The 21,803-nt window shown below is 43.4% G+C and overlaps 1 protein-coding gene across 1 annotated transcript in view; it reads right to left on the bottom strand.

The window, feature by feature from the left end:
* The window catches only part of OPN4 (opsin 4), a 1,042,115-nt gene that overhangs the window by 596,171 nt on the left and 424,141 nt on the right, over nt 1–21,803 (bottom strand). The window contains exon 4 of the mRNA XM_085615055.1: nt 9,317–9,520. Within this exon, the coding sequence (XP_085471181.1) occupies nt 9,317–9,520 (204 nt within the window). The remainder of the gene's footprint in view (nt 1–9,316; nt 9,521–21,803) is intronic.

The raw sequence follows: 21,803 nt of genomic DNA, 5'->3' as shown, positions 1-21,803 counted from the left end.
CCACATCACATATGCGCAATACCTCATTCAATGCAATGAACTCAAAATCTTTTCTAGAGTATGCTTCTATCGAGAATTACATGTCCCAAATACATGTTGCACATCCCACCGTTGAGTTCTATCTCTGCCGCTCTCTCACTGGTAAACAGAGATAAGTGTCCTGCCGTCAGTTTTCTCTCCTGAATCTTCCACCATATTGCATACAGCGACATCCAGGTGATTGCTCCAATCCACAGTGTTGTGCACCAAGAATTGTCACCAAAATGTAGTAATGAATTTCACGTAGGTAAACCTTCAAGTTGGAGTATACTGAAGCACCCACAAGCACAGGAGGCCCCTATTTCAACCCCTTTATAATGTGGAATACAATTTAAACAATAGTAAAGGCAACCAATGAAAAACATAGAACACCCAGTTAAAGCATTCTAAAGAGCATGCATTAATACAACTTATTCAGTGAGCTTTTGCTTATTAGTGTTGTTAGTATTGTTAGCAAAATTTTCGACACAGCGAGTAAAGAAAATACCCATTTTAATGCAGAATGATAACTTTCCTGTTATTCTGCTTGCACCTCTCAGCACACATGCAGAATTTTGTCACGCTATTTGCCTGAACCCTGAAATCAAGGCACAAGGAGAAGGATGGGAATGAAAACAGAATCAAACACTAATAGAACAGGCACATCCTTTCATCTCTTCAAGGTCAATAAAATAAGGACTAAAGAGTTCTAGTAACTTTACTTATTGCCACTTAGGGGATTCTGTACTTTATTAATGGTCTGTAGCACAATTTAAGTATGTGGAACATATCTAAACTGCCCGATCGTAGGTTTTACACTGGTGGACATTAGGAATAGGTAGCAATCAGGCAGAGGCATGTGATCTTGCAGCACCACGTCACCATGTCATCAAACATTGGCAGACACACAAGTGGAATGTATATCCGACCCCTAACACACTACAGGAGAGCTTCTCCATCGCCATCAACTTACGTATTTTCCTTACACACATAGATATGGTCAGTGCTTCAAGCTGCTATTTTCAAATTCCTAAATCTCAACAATTTTGCCAAAAACACAAGCTTATAGATCAGGCACCAGGTTGGGTTATCCATCTTGGACCACTATCTTGGTTAAAACCCAACATCTTCAAGGACAGGTACTCAGGAATCCCATTCTCCACCACTTCTCCCATTGCAAACAAAACCTCCTTCCAAGCATTGAACATTTCCATCACATATAAATTAAAAATATATTCTCATAAAACTCCCCCCCTCCCATAGACCTGTCATGCCTGGGAGAATTTCCTTCAACCAGTTTGTGGGCAGGTACCACTTTGACTCAACTTTTTAACCATACTACCTATGCTAGACTATAACATTGTCCTTCAGGGTATCTTTCTCACCTATCTAATTTAATCTCTTGAAGGATATCTCCTCCCCTACCACCTACTCTCACTTTGTCATGTATTTCTAAAGTGGGTCATATCTATCAACTTAAAGCAATTTATAAAGTGATGATGCCAGTCTCTTAGTCTCATTGTGCCTGTTATGCTTTTTCCAAATGGCATCATCTTCCAAGTGGCTGCCTCGCTTGTCAGTGGAGGCTAGCTGACCGAGTTAAAATCTTTAGTATATATCTGCTATCACCCTAGAGTCTCTGCGTTGAAATCTTTCAAATCCTGTCTCTTGAATGCTAGTTGAAATAGTCAGTTCTGGGTTAGCTAAGAAGGGGAGTTCGTCAGGCACTTCTTCAGTACTATTACATTCGACAACTACATCAGGACTCCCGTGATTCTTGTCTGGTAAATATTCTAGAGCCGGTCTTTCTTTTGGACCCACAATTAAACCAATATTTATCTCCTAGACACAGGCAGATCCATATGTACCCATTGCTTTATTTACTCCTTCCTGACCCATTCTCTTAATATACAGTGTCAGACTGGCATATAGGGCAATCTAGCAGTGTAAGAAGGGCTGTTCTGGAAATTCAGTGCATGGGCCGTTTTTTGGCAGTTTGTTAGCCTATTTATGGCCTGTTGCCTGGTGTTTACTGCTACTTTCCCCAATTCTTAATTTGCAAACGAAAAAGTGCTGAGGTCCAACGTTTTTATCCAAAGCTCATGGCCAGCGCTATTGAATGATGACTTGCAGACTACTTCCATGGCTGCGTATTCTTGATTCCATCGTATGCCTCTTTTATCCACCATGAGACAATCCCTCTTGTTTCTCATTCTTGCAGGTTTTTTAAACCTTGCTTTCTCCCACTGTTTTAATGTCTTTCTTCTTCTTTTTACGTTTTAAATTTTTCTCTCTCTTGACCTTGATCAAAGTCTGTTGAGGAGTAAAAAGGTGCTGTTCCCCAAACATGATTACCAGTGGGCCCCTCTGGCTCAAATTATACACTGGTGTTCCCTGATATTACAACAAACAATGCCTGCAGCAAACACAAATGCATGCAGTCTCCAATACCTTGAAAAGACATACCGAGTATGTTTTACAAGTTCAAAACTGACTGATATGCAAATGTGGGCCACTTTTTTAGCTACCTGACTCTCTAATGGGGTCACCTTCATTTTGGCGCAGGGGCAAATTTCTGTCACCATCTAACCCTACAATACATGCAACTGCGCAACTCTGTAATAGACATGGTGTAGTATTACACAAAGTGCCCTAGGGGGGCGCCATGGACATGTGCGCCTGCTTTGTGGACCCCAGGGCACGTTGGTATTAGAGAATGGGCTGGCGACCCTTGTACGGCCAATTCTGTAATACTGATAGCGCTGGTGCACAAGTGTATTGCTATCATAAGAGGGGCATTCTCTCATTTGCATGGGCACGTGCCCCCATGCAAATGAGGGAATCTTCTTGCTTTCAGGCCAAATTATGGATGTGAGCACAAAGGCAAAGAAGCCGTCAGGAGAGGCACTGACAGAGCACCACAAAAGCTTCACATCTCAATCCATCATTGAGGTGAGGTACTTAAATATTGCCTGAATTTCATCTGTCGTAATAGTTTCCTAAATAAACTTTATAAAAATATTGTCCCACTAGAGTTAATGAAAGAACATCTATGCAAAATGGAATGATATTTGTGTAAACAATATTTAGGACACTATATTTATTTCAGATGGTATCTTTGTCAACAATATTCTGACATGATTCCCATCTTTGGGCTGCACCGTCCTGTTGAGCCAGTATCATTCCTTGAATGTTTGGCTTAGACCCGCAGACTCTTTTTGTTGTGTTGATTCAAGTGATTTGGGGATTTGTCTGCGCAGGTCTTTAAAATTCCCTCAGACCCTATGACCAGTTGTTTTGTATTATTATCATTCCTTGAATAAACTGGATCTCCCTCTCCTCCCCTACACTGTGTTGTGTTATTTGTTATGGCATTGACACTGGGCTCTTTGCTTCATTCTTGACCTTCACCGGTGAGCGTTTGTACGTTCTCCTCCTTCACCAGACTTTTCCTATGAAACTTTCCCTTTGGAAAATATGCCTTTTCCCTTCGTCTTGATGACAGCTTTCTGCCTCAGCACTCTGTTCAACACTGAAAGAGAACGCAACCATTCAATGTTGCTCACAGTGCTGGTTTCCTGCTTAGCCATTATCTACAACTGTTTCTTTAGGTTGACCACCAACAGTGCCTGTCTTGCTCTTGCTGCAGGCACAATGCTCTTCGGGTGCCACTGTGACAACCTTGACAACCAGGGGTTGAACTTGACCAAGTGCAGTGTTGATGTTGGCCTCTTCCTTAAACATCAGATCCCCAGGCTCAAGTTCGGAAATGGGTCCTCTTTAACTTTGAGTTAATGCCATAATCAGGGATATTTCACATAGGTCATGCAGACTGGAAGTTTGACAGGTTGGAGGAGTTCCGAAATACACTTACGCCAATGTAAGGCTCTCATCTAGAACCCCAAGGCCCGCTCTTTTGAGGCCAAGAGCCCTTTTAACCTTTGGATTGTTAATGTCTGCTAGACTTGGAACTTTCTGGACAGACTTTAGCAAATATGTGATCTTTTAAAAAAGTATTTCTCTCCTCCACTGCAGACCCTGATGGCTTGGGTCGGGCTTTCCACTTGACAGGCTGCCAGGCTGTCACTGAAAAAAGGTGTAGAGCCCGATGACCTTACCAATTACCTGGAAGAAGGTGTAGAACCTGATGACCTCGACAAGTACCAGCTCATCACTCACTTACCATTCATTGGAAAGATTATTGAAAAAGCAGTCTATGTACAACTCCAAGATCACATCAGTGCTAACCGTCTCCTGTACAATTACCCATCTGGCTTCAGGTCACTCTGTAGCATCACAGAATACCACTTTATACATTATAGACGAAGGGCTACTCTTTGATAACATTCAGAGACCACTGGAAGTGGCCTGTTCTGCTGTGGGAAAATTCAAGCCTGCACAGCTGTTTAGTCCATGATGAGGAAACCTGAGTTATTATCAAACTTTGTAAGAATAAAATACATCAGAATAGCCTGTTGGGCTTTTCCAAGTGCCACACAATCTTAAAAAGAAGAAAACTACCAGGAAAGACATCAGAAATATGCAAAGACCATATATTGCACCTTAGAAGGTGATATTCTGTTGGACCATCTCAAGGAATGTGGGGTCCAGGGAAAAGCTTGGGATCTTCTTAAATCTTTTCAATCAGACAGAGAACAGATTGTATCCCTAGGTAAATTTCAGTCAAAACCCTTTGCACTACCATGTGGAGTAGCGCAGGGGTCCTCATTGAGCCCCACACTCTTTAATGTGTATCTCTCATCATTGGCTCCCGTTATTAGTGCATTCGGGTTTGTGATCACGTCCTGTGCTGATGACACACAAATTGTGGTGTCTCTGTTACTTGGCCAAGAGCTGGGAATAGATAAACATTTTCAAGTCTGTAAGGAATCGGTTGGGAGATGGATGGTAGATAATTGCGTAAAGCTTAATTCAGGTAAAACTGAAGTAATTCTGTTTGGGAACGAGCTTCATTTCTGGACTCCTAATTGGTGGCCTGCCTCCATGGGGCCACTCCCTACACCCTCTAAAAAGGTGAAATATTTGGGAATAATACTAGATGAGAAACTCTCCTTTGGGGCCCAAATGCAGTAACCTCAACAACAGTGCATGTCTTGAGAACTGGTAAAAAGGTATTGCGGCTTATCCCTTTGGGGAGCCGTCAAACAGTGGTTACAGAATTAGTCATGTCGAGGCTGAATTACTGTAACAACCTCTACTTAAATATACAACATAAACTTCTGTATAAACCCCAGATGCTACGAAATACCGCGGCCAGATTACTTACGGACACATCCAAGTGCTCCCCAATTTCCAAAGAGATAAAAAAATTGCACTGGCTCACGGTGAAGAACCGGGTGCATTTTAAATCCCTTTGCATGGTCTTTAAAGCACTTCAAGGCCTTGGTCCAGATCATTTAAGACGCCAGTTTCAATGGTATAAACCGACAAGGACTCTTAGAGCTCTGAGAGCCAAACTGGTTGTAGTCCCACCAACAACAAAAGCTCAGTGGGGTGGCAGAAGTTTCTCTTCATGTGTAGCAAAGGCCTGGAACGACTTGCTATTCCATTTGAGAAATGCCACCAATATTCTAGCTTTCAGGAAGGGGTTGAAGACCTGGCTTTTTGATAAATAAACCCTCTTTTATTTTTTCTATCTCTGCATTAAGGAGAAGTACAAGTGCCAGGACACCTCCAGGTAATCGTGTGCTCTAAATGTTTCCATAACATAACATAACATTAGAAGTTGAAGAACAAATTCTTCCAGCTGAAGCTTTTTACCCAGAGTTATGGAAGCTTGGTCAGCTGTTCGCCCTGGCCAAATTTGTATTACACGAGCATAATCCTGAACACTTCCTGATTATTCAGCTATGTGTACTTTGAGTATTTAAGGTGTTACTTTGGCTTACAAATCTGTGGTTAATTTTCAACTGTGGGAGCGTGATTCATGGAGAAAATGACCTGCTGGAATTCTGAATGTTTTTCTTAGCTGCCTGGGCTGCATGTACAACATTCATGGTGTGAGTTTTTGAAAATGTGTTGAAAATACATTGAGCTGGTAGTTTATGTGACTGTATGTGAGAATATACCTCACATACAGATTTCATGTGGAGAGTGTAATCAGTGCAATATGTAGCTTTAATCAAAACGAGGAAGGGCATACATTCCACCTGTTTTAGTAGGTGCAAATCAGTCTTGAATGTCAAGCAGTAATATTGCACTCAAGAATACTGGTAGCGGATTAAAACAGAATAAATTAAATGGGCCACTCACAAGGGAGGCTAAAGAGTGTAAAATCTGTGACACGCTTTCTCGTTATTCTAAGGTGTTTTCCTCCATCCATTGACTTCTGCTGAATGATAATTTACCACTTAACACTTACTTCCTTTCACAACTTTTGGCCACACGTTTTGTGGCATCTTATTATTAAATGCTGACTCTTGCATCTTAAATTACGGTGGGTTGTCGATTAAAGTTTTGTTATGCCACATACTCCTCGCAGCAAATTGTTGAAGGGTAGTCACTGTGCTTCTTTTTTCTTTTTGAGATTTATATAGCGCGAACTGGAATTCGAAGATATCAGGTATCACAGCGCTTTACATGAGCACCAGTTTTGTTACAGATGGACACATTCATTTTTTGTTAGGCACTGGGAGATTAAGTGATTTGCCCAGAATCACAGGACAATGAGCGTCGTTGCTGAGACTCGAACCCGGTTCCCTAGCTTCAAGGTCGACCGCTCCAGTCGTAAGGCTACAGCCTCTCCTGCTTGGCCAAGTAACCTAAGGTGAACCAGAAGAAACCTTCTAGATCAACAATAGTGGAGTATCTGGATTGATAAACAGATTTCCTTTCATCTGGGTAGCTTTGCCCTTCAATCTCAGGCATCCCTTTGAGATTCGATCAATCACAGATAAACTTTGCTTTGCTTGAAGCTTGTCAGGCTTGTGAGGTAGGTTTTATGAGAGAAATCTACAAGATATTGCTCAGGGTCTTAATTTCATTTCAGATCGAAGACTCAAGTGGAAGATGAGGGTAAGTAACAATCGAGTGTTGGATTCAGATATTTTAGGGGTAATTCTAAGTCAGACTTGTAGGAAGTCATTATTTATTTCTGCATAATTTAAATCTCATTAGCAAATCACAACACAGATGTGAATACATTCATTGCATGACTTGGTAGACTACCCATTCACAGACTGTGCAGATATCTAGCAATGGTCACACATGTACTGCTACAATTTGTTATTGACATAAAATGTTTTGCCTACTCAAATAAATTATGACTTTTAGCTAATTCACAAAAAAAATTCTTAGCATGTAAAGTAAGTTTGTGTACCTTATTGATTCCCTACAATTCACAGGAATCTTTTGGTATTTACAAAAATGTATGGCTTATACCTGCTTCTGCTACCTTACTCGTGCATGACTTCCTCATTTGTAACATATTCATCTATGTAGTTTGGAAATAATACAACTTACTTGCCTTGACAATGTGTATCAAACCTACTGACCACTCCTCTGGCAACCCCCTTTTTATGGTGCATCCCTTTACATACACTCATGTCACTTTCTACTTACTTACATTCTACTAATTAGTAATTTGTGTCAGCAACTTTGAATGTTTTCTTGTGTTTACGCACAATATATACATTTCAAACGTTGTGCCTTGCGCCTATGCCAAGCATGGGTAAATATACAACTTTCATTGTGAACTGTGTCTGTGCAGTTAATTTTAATTTACGTTTTACCTCTTCCCAGGAGTGTGTAAAGCAAGTGGTCAGGGGTATCATATGCACATTTTGTAAACATCTACTTCTTCTTGAATACACAAACATTTATAATTACATTTCCACATCTTTTAGCACATCTAAGTGGCTTTGGGTGTAAATGCTGAAGAAAGTTTGTGAAAGTGAAGTGACTTCTACTCAAATTACTGCATGAGCCTAAGGAGGGAAGATATTTCAGGGAAATTTGTGTTTTTAAAAGGGAAAAAAATAAGCAAAATGTAAAAAGCTATATTCTTTACATTTCCTGATGCTGCGTAATGTAGGCAAATTGTGAAATACGCCCATGTTGAATAGGGAGAAGAGGAAGATTATTTTAGGAATTTCAAAAGCTTATTTTGAACACTAAAAGTATTGCAAATTTGCTTTTGTGCGTAAACTATAACTTTGAGCAATCATCCTTTACGGGTCTTGTCTTTTTATCTGCTTGGGCAATCATAGCTTTTTGAAAAGTAGTACGTGATGTAATTTAAATGGAGTGGGAAATTAACACAACAGAGGCTGAATAATAATTGATAGAATAACAAAGATCATTAACAAGCAGAGAAACGTGAGCACTTTTATGCAAACCAGGGAAAGTAACAAGAAAAGTGGGAGCTGAAAACAGAAAACCAGCGTAACTACGAAAGTGTTATACTGGGAAAATATGAGCCACATCACAAAAAGTGGTAGACATGTTTCAGCACATGATGGGTCGAAGCAAAGTAGAACATTAACGAGAGTGAAAAGGTATACAACTGAGATAAAACATAAAACTGTAAAACAATAAAAGTGGTACCTGTAAAATCTGATGAAGATGGGATTGTTGTCTACTTTAAAGTGACCGAATATCACATTTAATCATCTTGTTGCATGTTTTATTGTATTAGCTTAATCTTTCATGTGAGTATTTTAATCTGATTTCTGAGCAGATGGTGGCTGTGTGATTACATGTAAGGTTCACGAGGTCTGGAGCACCACACATTTTTGTTGATTAGTTTTTCAAGGCGAATTAGAAGTTGGCAGTTTCCTCCAGAGAGATTACTTCAGATTACAACCTGCTATACACAGAGCTATATATGGGGTATTTATATGATGCACACCACTAATGAAATTGCCTTCTGGCACTAACAGAGCTTTCACGTTTTCCTGGCCCGTTATGAGTATCCCATCCAGACCAGATTTTTTTCTGGGCATACTCACCTTAGTAGCCTTTATATTATAAAAGTATCAAAATGGCTAAAATCCCCAAATGCCAAGGAAGAAAACCAATAACTCGATAAACTACTCACACACAGACAGGGGCATATTTTAGCTCTGTAGGTTTCACACAGCTTGTTTTTTCAATGTTAGAATGATTAAAGATTGATTCAGCATTTATGAAATTTCAATCTGTAATCTCATTATGCACGGTGATGCTTACTGCCATTATGTTACGGCTATGTTTTTGATTGATGAATGGCAATTTGGGATCCACAGTTTTGTTCTGGCCTGTCCACACACTCATTTTTGCACCTCACAACAAGACTTACTCCAGCCAAAGAAAGGTGGCAGGCTCCAGGATAAGGAGTACAGCCAAACGCCCGCGAGGATCAGCACCGCTCTCTTCCTGGACAACACCCCGATGGAGGCTAGAGGGCGCGTGATGACGAAGTACCGGTCCACGGCGATCACCATCAGCGTAATCATGGACGTGATCCCGAAGAGAGCCCCGCAGAAGGCATACAGCTCGCAGCCTGAAAGAGAGCAGACATTTGATACATTAACTTAGAAGCGACGACGCCAAATTCATTTTGAACGAGAAAGAGTTCGATATTTAAGATTTATCAGTTACAGTGCACACATTTTTTGCAGTTCGGAAAAGCAAGTTTAAGCCAAAAACTGAAGACAGTTGCTAGATGATGTTAGCACGTGTCAAAAGGTTTGTACACAGGAGATACTTTGTATAAATTGATATTGTCTCAAAGTGTAATATAGTGAGTTGATTAGCTGTGTCTTAAATAGCATATCATAAAGTGGAATAAGTCCCAGACAAGTTGTGTTGGGTTTGTGTGTGTGTTCGGACTCTGTTATGTCTTCCATTCTTGTTTTGTTCACTTTGGTAAGCAGGGGTTGTTATCATAACTCCTCAATAAAGCTTAAAGTAAATTATATTTCGTTTTGTAAAAGGTGGATGAATAAAACATTTTTAAATAGAATTTAACGTTTTTGATTCACAAAAGGACAGCAGTGACCTAGAGACAATGTGTTAATTTAATAGCACTAAGGTCTAAATCATTGGTGGAGTGTTAAAGTCTGATAAGCGTTGCAATGCCTTTTTGCCACACATATCATCATTCTCAGCATGCGGCCAGTCCCGAAGCCTGTGCAATTTTTCCAAGTCAAACCTGCCGAATACATGCAGTATTCAGTACACTAAGCACTACATTTTGCAGGCTGAGCCCCATTTTCCCAGTAAAAATTCGGAATAGAATTATTTACTACAGAAGGTAGATACCTCACCCTGCTGAGTCTGTATTTACCAGGTGCGGCAAATTGCCGATCTCACCTAATGTTTGTCAAACAATCTGACAGATTACATGTTAAATATTCAAGTAACAATGGTTGACCATGAACGCATTTTAGAAGAGAACCTCATTAAAAACATTCATAGTAACATAATTACTAATGCAATAAGTGCTGGAAAGAAGCCAGCATGTAAACCATATAGTAGACGGGCACTTAATCAAGAAAGCAAATACAGTGCAGGGTGCCCACAGTGTAATACAGTAAGAATGAATGCTAAAGTGTGTACATTCTAAAGTGTTACAAATTGGGTTTCTGTCTGGTTGGGAGAGGTATGTACCCTTTCCAAGCAGGAACCACAGTCCTAGTCAGAATAAGTCACAACACACCCTAAATCATCCTGTGCTCACCCTCTGGTAGCTTGGTACAGTGGAATCAGGCTTAACTTAAGAGGCAATGTGTAAAGTATTTGTGCAACACTTAAAACGGTAACACAGTGAAAACACCACAAAAAGACTCCACACCAGGTTAGAGAAAATAGATTATGATTTTATAAATAAAACAAGACCAAAACACAAGAATCAAAAAAGTCAAAGTCAACATATGAGTTTAAAAAGAATAAAGGTAAAAATAGCTGGACCGGGGCAAAGTCAAAAGTCAAACATTCAGGCCGACCGCGATGGAGCGCGGGCTGGATACAGGGACCTACTTTGACCCGCTGCACTAAAGTACCTTGATCTGGGATGTGTTGTCGTCTACGAAGATGCAAGATTCAGCCTAAGCGATGCATTGGAGTTGAGCCACGCAGTGGAAAAGATGCATTGATTTTCTTCACACAACTGCGGTGATGCGACAGTTAAGAGTGTAAGACACTGGCTCCAATTGCGATGCGTGGCTGCTGCTCCCGCAGTACATGATGCTTTGATTTCGAAGGCAATATGCAGGTTCCCGAGGCGATGTTCCAGATCCACTTCATGCAACATCAAGGATGTACTGCTTCTGACAAACGCAAAGCGAGATGTGCCGGTTCCTATGAGGATGAATGACTTCTGGTTGAAGCAGCCCTTTATACCCACTTCCATGGGCCCAGGACTGGGTTGTCACCACTTCGCAGGGCACGACATGCAGCAAGCAAAGTCCAGGTCCTGTAGCAGGATGGGGTGAAGTCTTTGATGTCCCTGAGACTTAGAACAGGAGGCAAGCTAGCAAGCACTTGGTGTCACTCTGGGTTCAAGTGATGCAGGTCCAGTCCTTCTCACCCATTCAGGAGAACGGAGGCAGCAGGACAGCTCAGCAAGGCAAGAGTCCAGCAAAGCAGCAGTCCAGCAGAGTGGCAGTCCTTTCTGCAGCACGTCAGTTCTTCTTCCCAGCAGAGTGATCACAGGTCCAGAAGTGTCTGAAGCCATGGTATCAGAGGTCCAGTACTTATACACTGTTGTGCCTTTGAAGTGGGAGAGACTTCAAAGAAAGATTTGAAGTGCACAGAGGTCCTCCCTTCCTGCCCTGGATCTAGGCTCACTCCATGGGGGTATGCAGCCCTTTGTGTGTGGAGAGGACACAGTATATTCAGGTGTAAGTGTGAGGCTGTGCCCAGTTCCTCCCTCTCATCGTCTAGGATGGCCTATCAAGACACACCTAAGCTTCGTTTGTGTGTGGCTGTCTAGAGGGAATACATAAAGCTCAGCTGTCACCCAGCCCAGATTAAATAGATACAGGAAGTAGGCATCAAATGGCTAAATTAAGTAAATGCCAATTTTCTAAAAGTGGCATTTGCTAAACTGTAACTTACAATCTAACTTCACTATAAGTTGTGATTTTAAATTGTGAGTCCAGTGACACCAACATTTGAACAGTCCATCTCTTCACAATTGGGAATTACACTTAAAAGATGTAATAAGGTAATCCAAATGTTATCCTATGGGAGAGATAGGCCTTACAGTAGTTAAGAATGAAATTGGGAGTTTTCAATACCAAGACATGTAAAACTTAAAAGTACATGTCCTGCCTTCGAAATACAATGCACCCTGCCCTGTGGGTCGTACAGGACCTACCGTAGGGGTGACTTAGATACATAAAATGGGAGGGTTTAGGCCTGGTAAGAGGTTTATCTTGCTAGGTAGAAGTGGCAGTGTAAAACTGCACAAACATACTCTGCAATGGCAGGCCTGAGCCATGGTTAGAGACCTACTTAAGTGGATGGCACAACGAATGCTGCCTGCCCACTTGTAGCATTTAATGTACGGGCCCTGGGCACATTTACTTCACTTTACTAGGGAATTATAGGTAAAATAAATATGTCAATTGTGGTTTAGCCAATATTATCATGTTTAGGGGATAGAACACAAGTACTTTATCAATGGATAACAGTAGTAAAGTGCACAGAGTCCTAAAGCCAGCCAAAACAAGGCCAGAAAATGGAGGGAGGCAGGCAAAACTTTAGAGGAAGATCACCCTAAGGCTGTCAGTTATAACATGTGTCCCCCCACAACTGAAAGTGGGGAGAGCTACCCAACCCCTTGGGAGTTCTCTTCACTAAGGCGGAAGGATCTGAAGAGATCATCAGCATTGCCATGGTCTGACCCCGGGCGACGCTCCACTGTAAATTCTACTCCCTGTAGGGAGATGGACCACCTGAACAGTGCATGATTTTCACCCCTCATCTGCATGAGCTATCTGAGGGGCCTGTGGTCTGTCTGAACCAGGAAGTGAGTCCCAAACAAGTATGGTCTTAACTTCTTCTTCAGTGCCCAGACCACAGCAAAAGCTCCTCTTTCAATGGCACTCAATCTGTGTTCCTGTGGAAGCAACCTCCAACTAATGAAGGGTACTGGTTAGAATAGGCACTCGTCATTCAGCTGTGCTAAGACTTCCCCTATGCCATGCTCTGAAGAGTCAGTTTGCACATTGAATTCTTTGGAGAAATTAGGGACCCTGAGCACTGTTACTGTGCACATGGCTTCCATGAAAGAGTCAAAAGCTTTCTGACAAGCCTCTGTCCATGATCACCAATGAGGGCTGCTTCTGAGAAGCTAGTTCAGTTAAGGGGGCAAGAATGGTATGGTGCCATAGCCCTTAACACATCTTCTGTAATATCAGTAAGGCCTAGGAAGGCTCTAACTTCTGTTTGGGTTTTAGGTGGTTGCCAGCCATTGATGTTTTCAATCTTGGCCTGAAGGGATTCACCTTGCTTCCATTTACCAGGTGTACCAAATACACCACGGAACCCTGCCCAGTCTAGCACTTACTGGCCTTGATGGTCAGGCCTGCCTGTTGCAGGGCCTGAAGCACCTCGTGGAGGTGATGTAGGTGTTCCTCCCAGCTGTAGACAACAATGTTGTTGAAGTAGGTGGCACAGAAAGCCAACCGTTGGAAAGTAGCAGGGGCATTTTTCAAGCCAAAGGATATCACCCGTAATTGGTAGTGTCCCTCTGGGGTTGAAAATGCTGACCTATCTTTGGCCCCCTCAGTCAAAGCAATCTGCCATTACCCTGATGTCAAAGCAAAAGTACTGAGGAATTTGGCAGCAACTAGCCTGTCAATGTGCTCTTCAGCAGAGTCCAGGTCCTGTAGCACGATGGATTGGAGTCTTTGATGTCCCTGAGAATTAGAACAGGAAGCAAGCTAGCAAGCCCTTGGAGTCACTCTGGGTTCGAGTGATGCAGGTCCAGTCCTTCTCACCCATACAGGAGAACAGCAGGAAGCAGGGAAGCTCAGAAAGGCAAGAGTCCAGCAAATCAGCAGTCCAGCAGAGTAGCAGACCTTTCAGCAACACAGCAGTTCTTCTTCCTGACAGAGTGTTCACAAGTTCAAATGTGTACTGAAGTCATGGTGTCAGGGGTCCAGTACTTATACCCAGTCATGCCTTTGAAGTGGGGGTGGTGTGGTCAAAAAAGGCTTTGAAGTGCACAGAGGTCCTCCCTTCCTGCCCTGGCTTCAGAGTCCTGGGGGCATGCAGCCCTTTGCGTATGGACAGGACACTGCCTATTCGGTGTAAGTGTGAGGTTTTGCCCAGCTCCTCCCTCCCATCACCCAGGATGGCTCATTCAGGCCCACCTAAGCTTCCTTTGTGTGTGGCTGTCTAGAGGGAATACACAAAGCCCAGCTGTCACCCATCCCAGACTGAAAAGTGACAGACAGAAGGCACCAAATGGCTAAAGTAAGCAAATGCCAACTTTCTAAAATTAGAATTTGGTAAACAGTAACTGAAAATCTAGCTCCACCATAAGTTGTGAATTTAAATTGTGAGTCCAGTGACACCAAACTTGAAAGGTTACCTCTCCACAATTGGGAATTGCACTTAAAAGATGTAATAAGGTAATCCAAATGCTATCCTATAGGAAAGATAGGCCTTGCAGCAGCAAAAAATGAAATTCTGAGTTTTTCTCTACCAAGGCATGTAAAACGTATACGTACATGTCCTGCCTTTTAAATACATTTCACCCTGCACTGGGGTCATACAGGGCCTACCTTAGGGTGGCTTATATGTATAAAAAGGGAAGATGTAGGCCTGGCAAGAGGTTTACCTTGCCAGGTAGAAGTGGCATTGTAAAACTGCATATACAGGCTCTCCAATGGGAGGCCTGAGCCATGGTTAGAGGGCTACTAAACACAATGAATGCTGTAGGCCCACTAGTAGCATTTAATATACAGGGTCTGGGCGCACATAGCGGACTGTAATAGGGACTTATAAGTAAATCAAATATGATAATTGGGGTTAAGCCAATTTTACCATGCTTTGGGGAAGAGCACAAGAACTTTAGCACTGGATGTTAGTGATAAAGTGCACAGAGTCCTAAAGCCAGCAAAAGGTTGGTCAGCAAATGGAGGGAGGCAGGCAGGCAGAAAGTTGGGGAAAGACCACCCTGAGGCTGTCAGGTCTAACACAAAGCAAACCACTTTGTAAAGCAAGTCTGAGTCCACCATTCTGGATGTACTGTACAGTTTATTACATTTTCATAAAAAATCTAATCTATTTCTTAAGATTTTGACTCTCGGCCTTATTTTTATTTGTAATCATTACAAGGGCATAATCAATTTGATACACACTTCGGCATTCGTTCGCGCTTATAAGTGGCTATCCTATCCTATCCTATTCCATACCTGTTTACCATATCTGTTTCCTGGCTAGCGTTTTCCCTCATTTATTGCATTAGTAATTATATTACTAAAGAATCTCATATGTAATAAACTAGAATGAGTCTGTGGTGAACCATTGTTACTTGTATATGCATTGATACAAGTTCCTACTTGGCACATTGGATTACCCTTCTTCTTCATATTACTCCACATTATATGTTACAGTTAGTAAGCGTGGGTTGTTTCTCATGGTTTAGATCCCTTACCATTTAAAGAAGATTCATTTTTTTCACCATTAGGTTTGGCCTCATAACTTAGTCTCATTTCAAGAATGTCTATGAAAATTTTAGTCCACTCAAGGTTAGTATTGGACAGATTCATATAGATTGATCAAAAGGGCAAAGCTATTGGGGCAAAGGGCACAAAAGGTACATACCCCATTCAAAGTCCCAGAGGATTTTATCCTCACAGACACATCAAGAAATTACCTCAAACCTTTTATGCAGATACATCTTATGCATGGTTCTGGTTTTGCTGGAAAGGGCTTTCTTTGTCTGACTAAGCTCTTCATGTTGAAAAGAAAAAATATATATGCAGCTGTTAGATATGCACATGAATTTACATTTCTTTTAGTTGTTACCAGTGGTTTTGAGTGAGTAATGGAGTTGTCATGCTGAAACATGGATCATGGAGTGTGCTCTCCTATCATAAGCAGATTAATTTCATTGATACAGCACTTTAAATTTAAAGATATCTTTTTTTCATGATGGCCATTTTGAGACATTGCCTTCCACACATGCCTCACCTTCTGAATCAGGTCCAACGTGTACTTTGCCTACTAATCTTAATATATCAATGGAGGAAAAGGCATGTTGAAAGCTATTTTATAGTAATTGATAGGCTGCAGCATAGTACTAAGAGGTGTTTGCTCGCAATACTGTCAAATCATGTGGGGGGGTGTCAGAAAGACTGATTCACTCATAATAAGTTGGCTCACTGTGGTGTCCATCAGTACTGAAGCCAGGACAAGAGGAGAGGTGAGACAAGTCTTTATTTACAGGCACTTCAGCCACCTCTCACCAACAGCTCTCCTTCAACTTTCTCCCCCTAACATTCCATTACCTCATAACATTCTCATTCCCCATTCCATGAACAATGTACTCTGTGAGCAATAGTCTTAACACCATAACCTATAAATAAGGCATGTAGTATATGTCATACTTCTCCCTCCCATAACAGACACCTAACAGAAATAACACATAATAAATGCCACACTCACTCAATTGTAGAAACATCTGCTGCTACCTCAGTGGCGAACACCATGTTGATCTGGAAGTGGTCACTTATCTCTCTTGGAAGCGATCTGTTTGCTGAAGTGTGTGCAGCAGGTACAGTGTTTTGAGTAGGACACAGTCTGTGGGTCATTTCTATGGTGAACTGAGTGCTAGACCAGATGGATATCTGGAATCTGGCACTGGATGTGGGTTATGGCAGGGAACCATTGAAAGATTGACCTAGAGGACTTCTAGAATCTGATTATGGCTCAGCGGTCTCTTTCTGGAGTATAAAGTGAGTAGCAGTGTGGTGCATTACAGGAAGGGACTTTGAGCAGAGAGAAGAGAGATGTTTTATGTTGGGTCAGTGTGAGGGAGTGAGTTTGACTTTATGCACAGGTAAGAAGCAAGGGGCACAACTTAAGTCCAGAAGTTCCTGTGAGTAGCAGGTATATGGCACAAGCAAAGGTCAAGTCAATGCCATGGAGCGGGTCAGTCTCTGTTAGGATTAGTGTGGAGGGCACAACAGGGGCCGTTTTATGCATTGTCATTGTTTGCACATGGCGCACCTTTTAAAAGGTGCGCCTGGTGCAAATAATGACAATGCACCCCATTATGGTGAATGCGCTGCCTCCGGGCAGCCGCGAACTCGCACTGCCCCCAGAGCAGCCGCGAACTCGCACTGCCCCCAGCGCAGCGCATTCATGCGAAAACACGCTGCAGCTGCTTACAGCCGCCCCGTGTTTTCACAGTGCAGACAGGAAAGGGGATTAGCGATCAGTGACTGCACCCGCCTGCAAGGGGATGTCTGGGGGGTCCATGGGACCCCCTTTCTTCCCTCCAAAGAGCTGCTCTCAGGGGGCACTGTGAGTGCGCCCCCGAGAGCATCTTTGCCTCTGTGCCAGCATCTGTAATATGTTGCAGGGGCCGAGGAATCCCCTTGTTTGCATAGGGCACGCCCCTATGCAAATGAGGGAGCGTCCCATGTTGGTAGCACTGGCGCTTGAAGTGCACCAGCACTATTGCTATTACTGAAGGGGACGCACAAGCATCTCTGCCCCCTTCTGTAATACCAAAGTGCCCTAGGGGAGAGAAAAGTGGGCGCAAACACCCATTGCTCCCCCTAAGTACTTATTGTAATACAGCCCTAGGTGCCTGTACCAGATGAGCAGAAATAAATTGGCAGAGGCATGGTCATGTCAGAGATCAAAGGTGTATCAGCTTGTTATTGGCTGAGGGATTGAGCACAGCAGGGAACTTATAACTCCACATGATCAGTCATGAGCGATAGATTCCTGGGTCTGCTCTGTAAAATATACAAAAAAGTGATGGATGGAATGCTAGAATTAATCTCAGCCACTGGTAATTTCTCAGACTGTATCCCAATCCGTCATTGTGTGCCCACCATGCCACCTTAGTTTGGACCCAGCTATATGCAAAACAGTCTTGACCCTGCTCCAGTGGAAATAGTCCAACCCAAACTGCCAGGCCAGGCCCTCCATGAACCGTAACACAAGCAAACCAGGACCAGTTTCCTCCTAGTTAGGACTCATCAGCCCTGTGTAGCTTGGTTCCAGTGACACAGTGTGTGCAGGAACCACATCTGGGCACACCCATTCCACTTAGGGTGACACACTAAAGTGCGCAAAAAAGCGATGTGTGGATTGCTTCAATTATTCTAAGCCACGGGTAACTACTTGGGGCACATCCCAATCCATTGCTATTTAACACACCATGCCACCTCAGCTTGGACCCAGCCATATGCAAATCCGTCTTTATCCTGCTCTAGTGGGAACAGTCCAGCCCAAGCTGTCAGTCCAGGTCCTCCCTTAAACAGAACATGAGCAACCCAGGACCGTTTTCACCCCAGTTAGGGCTCATCTACTAAGTGTAGCTTAGTGCCAGTGATACAGTATGCGCAGTGTCAGGAGGTGTGACAGCCTCTGTCAGGATGAGGGTGATGGGCACACCAGGGGTTTGCAGCAATGGCCTCTGTGCAACGACCTGTGAGAAGGAATTTGTGAAGAGCAGAGAGAGAGCAGAGGGAGGCTCGATTCAGCATCAGGGATCATGTCAGTTCCTTCAGTGTGATGGTGGTTTACACAGCTGGAGCACTATTTATGCCTGACGCTGATCTGACACTATCACAGTTCACCCTTCCAGTGATTTACCGGGTACTGCAGGATTTCATAGGGTATGTCCTGCTTGAAGAGTGACACTCTCCCCCTGACAAAGTCACAGCCACCCACTCGGAGCACACAGGCCACTGCAGACCCCAGACTTTCCACCCTCCTTCAGTCACTGAGGTTGACATGCTCCCTGACCTTACCCAGGGAGGGGGTGGCTGTGTCTGTGTCAGGTTAAGAGTGTCACTCTTTGAGCAGGGCATGGCCTGGGAAATACTGAAGTATCCTGTGAACCACTGACAGGATGAACTGTGATGGTGTCAGGTCAGTGTCAGATTTAGGGAATAGGGCACAGAAGGGTGTTTACAACAGACTTTTATCTGACAGTTGCCTCAATAATCAGGGTGACTGATGAGTGAAAGAGGTAGCATGTCAGCTTCTCTGTAAAGGTAAAGGGTGGAGTGCACAGATGATACGGCCAAGCCTCATATAATTTAGAGGTGATAGGCCTCAGTGGCGTAGCTAGACCTTAGACTGCCTGGGGCAGTTTCTGTGTTTGCCGCCCCGCTGCAGCTGTATTGAAGAGCTGGGGGAGCCCCCCCCCACCCCCCCTCCAAACCTTGTGCCGCTCAGGACGGACCGCCCCGCCCCCTCTTGCTATGCCACTGTTGTTCCTTCCTTGACGCTGTGTAATGGCACCAGGTAGTGAATCGTTTGTTAGAGCCTGGAACAGGCTTTGGTGAAGAGGGTCAGAGACTGCAGGGAGTCCTGTAGTAGGCACATTAGATGGGGGCTGGCAGTGCAGGGCATCCATCCAGTGAAGAACCTCGAGCATGCGCCTTCCTCCCATTCATCCTTCCATGCCCTTGTTCATCCACTTATGTATTAATGCATACAGAACCTCACTGACCGATTCATAAACTTGGGGCCTGATGTACTAAGAATGAATTCAGTAAAAATGCTTGCAAACTGCGCACCAACTTTTATCGAATCCATTCTGCTTTTGTGAATAGATCTATATACTAAAAGGTTGGTTCCGAAAAAACTTGATTCGTAGTGGGTCGCAATTCAAACTACCTCATGAAATTTAACGAGTAGGTCACAATTTGCGACCCACTATGAATAGCAGGTATCACATGGATGATGACATGCTGAGTCCATCAACAATAAATTATTATAAATATAAAGAGAGGCAGAACTGGCAGTACCATCACCTGGTATTTCACAATTTAAAAAAAGACATAAATGCCTAGTATGTGTCTCAGAAGTACTCATGAACAGGAAAATGTGTGCTAGACTTTCATTTAGAATTTAAATTGATTATCAGAAAAGAAAGAGAACATGGAGTTTTGTTTTAAGGATTATTATATTTAACCTATATATTTCCATGAAAGAGAAATATAGTTTGAAGAGGCACTGATGAAGAAATCTAAGGAAAAATGATTGGCCATGCCCTGATTTCTCTAATTGTACAGCTTATGAGAAATATCTTTTCAGCTCATCCTCTGAATAAATCAGAGAAATATATTTTCCTTTTGCCAACAGCAAAAGCGCTGTTCTCAAGCTGCATGAATATGTTTTTGTGTACTCAATGGTAGCGGAAAGACTGTATTGCCTGTGGGAGGGGCAGCTCAGCACTGACCCTTGCCCAAGGGGCTGCTCCCCTGGCCCTGAAAAAAGAAATATCATGTGTGTATTGGGGTTTCTACTGCTCCAGGGGGCAGATTTGGGGCAAAACCTCCTATCTTCCCCAATGGTAGGCAGAAAGCCTGAATGCCCCTTTTGGGATGGAGGCATGGCCCTGTGCCAGGGTGGGCTGCCCCCGCTTGCTTTCTACCCTGGTAATTTCGACCTCTCTCTTTGGGGGCGGCGGTTTGGGGTCAAATACTACAACATGCCCCTCAGGAGGGCATTAAGACTGCATGCCTCTTCTGGAGTGGAGGCATTGGCCGATTCCATCGTAGGCCTCTCCATCATTCTTGTTGGCCGCCTTGTGGAAAACCCTGGTATCTAGTGGGCTGGCTACCCCCTGGCAGGACAGACTGGGAGCAAACCACCCAATCTGCCATCCTGGGGGGGCGGGTAGAACAAACGTATTGTCCTGAGTATCTATTGCACTCAGTATCAAGGGGTAATGGCCCTTGACCCACAGCCCACCCCAAGAAAAATAACACCCTGGGGTCTAGTGGGCTTTGTACCCCCATGAGGGATGCAGATTGGGGCAAAACCTCCTATCTGCCACCTGGGTAGGCATAAAGATATTGACTGATGCTTCAGAAGTGGGGCATGGCACAATGCCAGCACAGGCCACCCTAACCCTTTTGTGTTCCGCCATGCAGAAAACCCTGGTGTCTAGTGAGCATTCTACCTCCCATAGGGGCAGGTTGGGAGAAAACCACCCAATGTGCCCCACCAGGGTGGTAGTAAAACAGTATCTTCTTGGGTGGGATGGAGCAATGGCCCTTGATCCAACAGTCGCTCCACCCAAAAATAAAATCTCTAGTGAGTCTAGTGGTCTTTCTACCCCCCCCCCCCCCACCTTTGGGGAAGATAGACTGGGACAAACCCCCCCTAACCACCCCCCTAGAGAACAGCAAGACCATATGGGCCACCTAGGGTGGGGGCATGACCTAACACCAGCGTAGGCCACTCTACCCTTATATTTTCCACCATCCATAAATCACTGGTGTCTAGTGGTCTTTCTAAAATCCCACCCCCATGCCACCCATCAAAGGGAAAAGGGAAAATTGAAAGGGGACGATGCCATTAATGCTATCTTCTTTCACTTTGCTTTGCTGTGACATTGGCGCACTGCACACCATGCCTTTACAAAACTGAATGAATTGGAGCCGTCAGCAAGAGGTCAAAGGACCCTTAAAAGGAGTTAAATCTGATGTCCACATGATATTCCCTAAAAATGTATAATCCCGGTTATTAGACCATCACGGAATTATCAGGACCCTTGGCATTGGTACATCCAGTGGACAGAAATAACAAGTATTATTCCAGGCCACTTGTAATGAAGCCCCAGGTGCCTA

This window comes from Triturus cristatus, chromosome 1_2 (assembly GCF_964204655.1).
Source record: "Triturus cristatus chromosome 1_2, aTriCri1.1, whole genome shotgun sequence".
In the NCBI taxonomy this organism is placed as follows: Eukaryota; Metazoa; Chordata; class Amphibia; order Caudata; family Salamandridae; genus Triturus; species Triturus cristatus.
This window is presented reverse-complemented; position numbering and strand designations above follow the sequence as displayed.